The 8,447-nt window shown below is 36.7% G+C and overlaps 1 protein-coding gene across 4 annotated transcripts; it reads right to left on the minus strand.

The window, feature by feature from the left end:
* Nucleotides 1–756: 756 nt before the first annotated feature.
* Nucleotides 757–7,295, minus strand: nceh1a (neutral cholesterol ester hydrolase 1a). Of its 4 annotated transcripts, none has more exons than XM_079877424.1 (6): nt 7,120–7,295; nt 4,557–4,729; nt 3,818–4,043; nt 3,610–3,679; nt 3,357–3,528; nt 757–2,312 (listed from the first exon to the last, which is right to left on the minus strand). In XM_079877424.1, the coding sequence occupies exons 2-6, from the start codon at nt 4,695–4,697 to the stop codon at nt 1,695–1,697; spliced, it is 1,227 nt and encodes a 408-aa protein (XP_079733550.1). In that variant the 5' UTR covers nt 4,698–4,729; nt 7,120–7,295; the 3' UTR covers nt 757–1,694. The 4 variants fall into 4 exon arrangements, with proteins under 4 accessions (XP_079733550.1, XP_079733552.1, XP_079733551.1 ...); XM_079877426.1 differs by having other exon boundaries at nt 4,557–4,620; nt 7,120–7,248; XM_079877425.1 differs by having other exon boundaries at nt 4,557–4,660; nt 7,120–7,241.
* Between the last annotated feature and the right edge of the window lie 1,152 nt (nt 7,296–8,447).

An 8,447-nucleotide genomic window follows, 5' to 3' on the forward strand; every position in this document is an offset into this window, starting at 1 on the left:
CCTCACTATTGTTCATTGTTAGTTCAGACAGAGCTGGCTGTGTCATCAGTAGAATATCTACAAAGATTTCTGAAACAAGTGAATGTAAGCGTGTTCAGTGTCACCTGAGAATGTATTCAAGGCAGTGCTAATTTTAAAAGCAATATGAGAATCAAAATGAGAGAGAACCATCTTATAAACCCTTTCCCCACTCGAAGGCATCATATTTGTTTTGATGCAAACTGTAAAACGAGTATTTCAAAATGTTCTGTTGTTTAAATGTATGCCTGAGCACCTTTTAGCACCCATTGATGCCTCTTTACTCTGATCCTGATTAGTTGTGTTTGTCTTGCAGTTGTGTTGTGATTCCTGTTTTAGGGACCAAAACTAGAAGTATGTGTTGAGAAAGGTCAGTGAACACATCTTTACTGTTACACTGCACCGTTTCATGTCTTATATAATGAAGCAGGGTAGGCAGTGCTTCATCTGTATCCTTAAATATGCTTGAAAACACTATCAGTAGGGCTTTGACCAAATATTGAAAATCTTCTTAGTTGAGTCTTGGATCTTAGTGGGATATTGTGTTGTATTTTCAAACCTTATAGTTTGGTAGCGTCGTTCTATTCCTCCCTTTGCTTTTCAATGGTCATTACTTGAACTCTCAGATTTTAGTTTCTTGATTTTTTTTTTTTTTTTTAATTACTGGAGAACCTCTTATTATTGCTGGTTTATTCACTGCCACAATGAAATAATGAAAATTGCAGAAAGCAACAAAAATAAATTATAGTTTTTTATTTCTTGTTTTTCAAAACGGTGTGTTGTGTCATGTGTTATGTAAGTTTTGTCTAACGCAGCACAAATGATTTTCTATTTTGTTTAAGCCTAGCTTTGATGTAGGTCATGTCAGCCGCTAGAGGGCAACATTGTTACTATATATTAATAGCTTTCCTGTTTAATATTTAAATCATGAAATTATCCTTATACCCAACATATTTTCATGTTGACATTTTAATGTTTTTCCTTATAAATGTAGAAGTTAGAAGGACCTTAATTAGCACAATTATCCAAAAGGCATAGAACGACATATATTTATTTCCAACAAACTGCTTAAAAGGAACATAAAACGGCAAACAAAAATGTAATTTTTCTCATCGTTATTCAATAATGTGAGAATATTTGAAACGCCACAATGTTGTACTTTCTTGAATTACTAATGCAACTAGGCAGAATATTTTTACATTTTATTGCAGCTTCAATACATGTTCCTACTTTATTCACTCAGTGTTTCACAGTAGAAATATGACTCAGTTAATTGCAGCTCTTTGGAGTGAAAGTCTAGCACAAATGTAATGAAATGTATGGTGATATATGACTTCTGTTTGGTGAATGCAGTAGTAAAGACGAAATGTAAGTATAATTTGAATACTTTAACGTTCTGTACACCTACTTGTAGGCCTTATATTAATGATGTTAGTATAGCCTATATATTTTCAAGAGAAATTCCATTGTCATTTGGTTCTTAGTACATTAGTTTAGAAAAATGCTTAAATGTGTTAGTCATTATTTGAAAGACATTATACAGTTTCAGTTTCTTGATTTACAATATAAACCATGTCATGCTGCAAAAGAATGCATCACAATGTGAAATGTGGAAATCCCTAATAATAGACGCATTTTAGACGTAGCCTACGTCTTCTCACATTTAAGTCGAATACCTACAAATGTTCGTCAAGCCAAGCAATATAATTGTGCACTGCCCTTATTCCCACAGAGAAGTGCAAGGGCCAGAAAGCAAAGCTCACACAGCCATGGAAACCATCTTGGTAATGGTCATTAGTGACAGAGACCCCTGCCAGCTCCAGCCTGCGGGCATACATCATCCCATCGTCCCTCAAAACATCGTGCTCGCCCGTCAGAATGTAAGCACGTGGCGCCATACGCAAAACCTCGTCGCTCGCCAGTAACGGAGCAGCTCTGGAATCCAATAATGCCGGTACATCCTTTAAGATACTAGGAGAGCCAGTCAGCGGGAAAACAGGCTTATAATCTTTTATCACTCGTTTGGGGAGGAGATTGGTCCAATTCAGCTTTGAACGATTCAAGGACAGCAGGCTTTGGTCTTGGGCTGTGTGTTTGTTCATCATAATGGAGTGCATGAGGTCAGGGTCGGCGTCTAAGTACTCCAGCCAGAAACGAGCCATTAGCCTGCGATACAGGATGGGAACATTGTGGTTTTGTTGATAGGAAGCTGTGTTGAAGTCTAGCGCCTGGAGCACTGGGTAAATCAAGACCTGCAGTTTGAATTTCACAGAAGTACTGTTGTCTATTCCAATCTAGTGAGAGAAAACAAAAATGCAGGTTGATTACCGCAACCACAAAGGTTGTTACATTCAAAGGAAGCTGCTGCATTCACGCGATATCGTAATTGCGAGATGACAAAACATGACGTTGTACTCGGAGCTGTTTACGAACTCGGAATTATGCTTTTCTGTCAACACCAAAATGAATCTGCAGCGGTCACGTGGAACAAGTCAGAGCTCTCTGAAAATTCCGAGTTTACAAGTTGTAATTAAGAGTTCTACGCGGACGTGAACGCTTTTTACAAGTCCGAATCTTCTGACAACGCACCAATAGTTCACCTAAAAATAATATAATATAATCTAAAATATTTCTTCTGAAGTCACCCATATGTAGCCCATTTCCACCACATAGGCCTAGCCTAAGAACAAAGTCGAAATTATGAGCAAGTCATAATTAAGAGATACAAAGTCATAATCAAGTCGAAATGATGATACAGCATCAATTATTAGATACTGTCATTGTCATCATCGCGTTAAAATGATGATACAGCGTCAATTCTGAGATAGTAGAAATTATGAGATACTGTCATACTTATGACGTAAAAAGACAGTTATGGCAAATTGGAATTTCTTGCCATAATTTTTATGATCACGGTCTGAATGAATCAAAACTTGTTTACTCAATCAAGAGATTTATTTCACTAATCTGATTCTCAATGATCAGTAACAGTGGTTAAAACATTAGATTTTTTTTTATTTATTTTTTTATTAATTTTATGAAAAACTATATGCAAAGCTATCGTATGGCTTTGGACATGATGAAATAAAGCTTACAAGCATTATGGACAACAGTTATGATACTTGTGGTGTTTTTGTCAATTTCCGAAGCTTAAAGCTCCAGTCCCCGTTCATTCGATCAGAACAATTATTTACATTTCCTCTGTGTTCCACAAAAGAAAGTCATACAGGTTTGGAACAACATGAGGGTGAGTAAATAATGACATGTTAAAGGGATATAAACTATCCCTTTAACAGACAATATGAACTATAATGAGGGCAATAAAAGTGGAAGTGTACCCGCTGAGCCACTGCAGCGGCCAGGTTCCCTCCAGCACTGTCTCCACACACTGCCACTCGCTCTGGATCGACCGAGTACTTCGCCTGCACTTCAGGCTTCAGGAAGTGCTTAGCGGCCTGCACACACTCCTCGTACTGCACTGGGAAGTGCACATCAGGAGCCATGCGATAACTGCACAAAATAAACTCTCAGTGTGGCTGATCAAAACCGTAGATGATTTATCTCTTCCTATGAATGCGAGTATATACTCACTCCACCGTCACAACCACTGCGTCCAGATCAGCTGCCATCTGTCTGCAGAGACTGTCATATGACCCCAACTCTGATGGCAGATAAGCAGTCACATGAAAACACAACTCACACATAATCCCATGAATGTCAAAATAGGAAAGAGGGATTCCTGCTGCCTGATTTATCATGAAAAGTGTATAATGGTTAATAAGGTAACATTCAGACATACTTGGAGCACCCAAGGCCCATCCACCTCCGTGGATGAACATAACTCCTCTCCTCAGCTTTTCTTCCCGTCCAGGAGGGTGGTATACACGCACATGTACCCCATCAAACAGGATATCTTCAGCCTGGATCTCTTGGTTTGTGATCGGCACCAAACTCTCGAAACTGACTATGGCGGAGTTCATAACGTGGACACTATGGCTCAAACCCAGTGAGTGAGCAACATCTCCCTACAAAAACAACAAGGTCAGAAAACAGTGAACTGAACTAACCGTTCCCCTCATTATGGTTTTGAAATGCAGTTCGCGTGATATTTTTGGTGCATTGAAAAAGAGAGAAAAGTTCATGAAGACAGAGAATAGAGAACATTTCATTCTGCCCTTGGGTATTATCTACAGTTGTGCCAAGTTGGTCAAAGTTCATCAAACAGGCAAATCAAGGTCATGTCTCTCAAAAACAGATGCTCCTCTATTAATATCAAATACTGGACGTGGTCTAAGTTTTATGCTAATTATTTTATATCATATCACTGAGATGTTAGTCATAAAAGCAAAAATCATTAAATGAGGAATATATTTTGCTTAAATGTAATAGCAAAGCAGGTATAAAAGTTTATTATTGTTATTTTGATTCTGTTAAAAAATCTTATTTTAGTTGAGAATGGAATATAGACATCTTTCCAGCCAATCAGAATGTTCCTTTCCTTAATTCACCTGGTGGACTGTTTAAAGTGTGATACTCACCATACTCACAACTCCTCGAAATGTGGCATCCAGCACCATCAGTTTCCATTGTTCTGGGATTTCCCTAGGCAATGGGATGTAGATGTAATAGCCAACAGCAACGGCTAATAACAAGGTAAAACCGCAAAGCAACTTCATCATGAAGTGATGTCTCTCTGCCCTTCTCTCTGGAGCTATCAGGGGGTTAGACAATATAACATTGTGCAATTCTACAAATATTTTTTTTGATGTTACTGTTACTTCCTGTGGATAATCCTACAGCATTCTGGGAAATGTAGTTTTGCATACTGTGCTTACAAAGTCAAGTCAAGTCACATTTGTTTATATAGCGCTTTTTACAATACAGATTGTTTCAAAGCAGCTTTACAGAGATAACAGGAAAATAATGCTACAAAGTTTGTTTCCAGTAGAAAATAGCGTCACAGTCCAGCTTAAGTAAGTTCAGTGATGTTTCATTTTTGTTGTAAAAAAGTTATGTTATCATTTATATAGCCGTTCTGGAGAAAACCGTGATTAGTCATCATCCAGCTCAGTTCAGTTCTCATATAATGGTGTCAATGCAGGCAGATCAATATTATTGTTGAATATTAAATTAAAATTAAAATTCAATGTCCCCAACTAAGCAAGCCAAAAGCCAATGGCAACAAAGGTGAAAAAAGGCGAAATAGACGACTACTTAGGGTAGTGACAAAGTCCCCGTTTCACAGATGGGGTTTAGATTAAGCCAGGATTAGGCTTTAGTTCAATTAGGACATTTAATTGGCTTTTATAAATGTGCCTTAGGAAAAAAAAAAAAAGGTGTGTATCTTGAGACAAAACAATAGCAGTGAAATATTTTAAGATATGTCAGTGCAAGTTGCTTTCAGTTAAAACAGCTCAACAGCATCTAATGCACATTAGTCTGGGACTATATTAAGCCTTGTCTGTGAAACCAGGGTATATGTGTATGTAATACCTTGTTTAATGCATATTCATTTTCACTAAGGAGGTAATTTAAATAAATTATTGATGAGGTCTTTGGGGAAAGAATTTAGGCAAAAATCTGTAGCATTTTCTTTTCATGCTTTTAATACAAACTTTGTTTTTGAGATCAGCAATCCAGTTAAGACTATACATATATTTTTTTTATAAATGTTTAAGCTGATAATGTTCAGTGGCATTAGGTAAGTTTTACTCTTTGACTTCAGCAGTCATGTCAAATGTCCTCCACTAGGGGACATTATTGTTATGAGAAAAATATTCATACTGTATGACCACTTACATGTGATGTGATGATGATAAAGATAATTAGTTTGGTTAGGCATATTTATATATTTTAATAAAAATAAAATGTGTGTGAGTGTATATATAAATATAGCACTTTAATCTATAATCAAGCCAATTCATTTTGATTGTTTTACATAATTGTGAGAATATTTTAAGCATTAACCAACGTAAAAGTATCATTGTTTATTATTTACCATGTTTTACCATGGTAAATAAATATCTTTATTAACAGCACAAAGTCGATGCTTAGTCAATAGTAAAGTAGTAGTGTCCTGGAAAAGTGCTCTCACAAATGTATCTTATGTTGCATTTCATTACAGCTGACGAAATGGATTATGTCACAAAAATTACATATTTAGCATATACCAAGTGAGTAAGGTCTGTGTTGAGTAGAAAACCAGACAGGTTCTAATGGTAGGTTTGACGTTTACCATAATCTCTCCTCACCACAGTCCATGCATGCAGTGCATGTGTGCTGAGCTCTTCTGTCGAAACCATCCCTAGCCATTCAGGATTTTTGTTACTTCTGTGCAGTGATTACTGTAATTGGAAAAAGACTGCGGCTAGCTCAGCGAGGACTGCCAATTCAGGGGGGAAAAGCAACAAGGGTTTCTGTCATACATTTGGTCTTCATAACTGTTGTTTCTGCATTATCTATCATCCCTCCACTCTTATTATAAGACAATTGAGGCTAGCAACTGTTTGTTTTTGCTGAATGACTTTGGAACTTCTACTGATTCTGAAGAGATGTCAAGGATGGAGTTGAACCGAAGAAGCCGTTAGTTGCCAAATTCGGTAAAACTAAACCAGAAGAAGTTCTTAGTAATTTACAGACAAACAGCACTGCTATAACTCTGAGATCATTTATGAAACCAGTTTTCTTTGGGATAGCTAGCATATGGCTAGCACTGAGAGTACTGTTAGCCTGTGGCAGTATCTATAGTAAATCAGAGAGAAATGAAACATTGCTAAATTAAACCATCTGTTGTGTGAAAATAATTATAATGAGACCAAAAGTTTTATGACTACAGAAAGGTTTTTAAAGCACTAAAAAGCAGAATGATGCTAAACATGTGCTCACTGGGTTTCAGTGGTCTTCACACCATGCTATCAAAACAAACATGCTATCTTTCTTTATCAGAGACATTTAATTTCAGAGTGATCATTAACAAAATGATAAAAGAAAATTAGATTGGTTTAACACTCAAAAGATCAGCTGGCTGCACTTATGTTGACATTTACGCATGAAAATGGGAATTTTCAATCGTCAACTCTGACAAAAGAAGACTGTTCTTACCTCTAACCTCTCAAACACAAAATGTCATGTGAAAATTCAGCGGTTACAGCTGGGCTTATTTCTTGTTGTTTGAGGTCGTTTCACTGCTCATCTTCGCTTTTGAGATGACATTTAAGTCATGTGCCCCACAAATGATCATGGGAGTCACTTCTCTGAACGTGTGGACTCATAGCTATGACTAACATGATGTTTACCTTGCTAGAAAAACCGGGTTATACAGCTTAATGTGGTCAGGCTGGTTTTTTGAACATGGAAACTGGTTATGGGTTCCAGCCAGTTCAGCCAAAGGGGTCTACCACCTTTAACCAGGTTGAGCTTGTTTAGACATTCATTATACCAGCTAATGATCATAAATAACAAGCTAGAAACCACACTGTGCAGTTGTTATCTTAAGAACTATACCTGACCCAACCCTAAAAAACTTGTTTTGGTGTAACCATAATTATTCAGTCACGTTCAAATCTATTTTAAACCTGGGGAAAAAAGAGAAAAGTGTAGAGTTTTGTTTAAAACAGAAAAAGAGTAAAATGAGTAAGAAATATTTCAGATTTATAATGCCATTATTAAAGGGATAGTTCACCCAAAAAGAGAAATTCTGTCATCATTTTCTCACCCTCATGTTGTTCCAAACCTGTATGAATTTCTTTCTTCTGCTGAACACAAAAGAAGATATTTTGAAGAATATGGTTACCCCATATTCCATATACCAAATCTCCACAGGTTTGCAGTATTATAGAGCTATTGGATGGACCCGAGGCTCCTCTTACCAGATGTAAATGCTGGATGTCTAGAGGCTTCATTTCTCCAGTTCATACCATTCCTGTCCTGTCCTCGGACAGGGTTGCAGGGTTCTTGCTGGTGAAAGGTATACAGCAAGGAGACAGTGACCTTTTCAGGCTGTTCTTTGGCTCCAAAATTTGCTCAGTGTTCACAGGTTGACTGAGCTAAATCAGATTTTGTGAGGTTAGTGTCAAGATCGCATAGACTGAAATGAGACATGGCATCTTGATACACAGACATCTTACAATGAAACTTGTTTTTAAATGACTGATATAAGAGTAGAATAAATTAATAATTTTCCACAAATTAAATCACATTTAAAGGTTTGAAAATCCTCTCTAATATCTTAAAAGCTTGGCAACATGATTTTCATGAATATATGTTTTATTTTTTTTATACTTGAAATACAGTATGTAATTAAATGATGAAAATGCATACATATTTTTTTTAACAAAAAATAATCACATAATTGCATCACAATAAAATTAAAAGGGTTGTTACACCCTTTCAGGGAGCAACACCTACACCCTGTACATCAATAGAAGAAA

Source organism: Squalius cephalus (assembly GCF_949319135.1).
Source record: "Squalius cephalus genome assembly, chromosome: 7".
Classification (NCBI taxonomy): Eukaryota; Metazoa; Chordata; class Actinopteri; order Cypriniformes; family Leuciscidae; genus Squalius; species Squalius cephalus.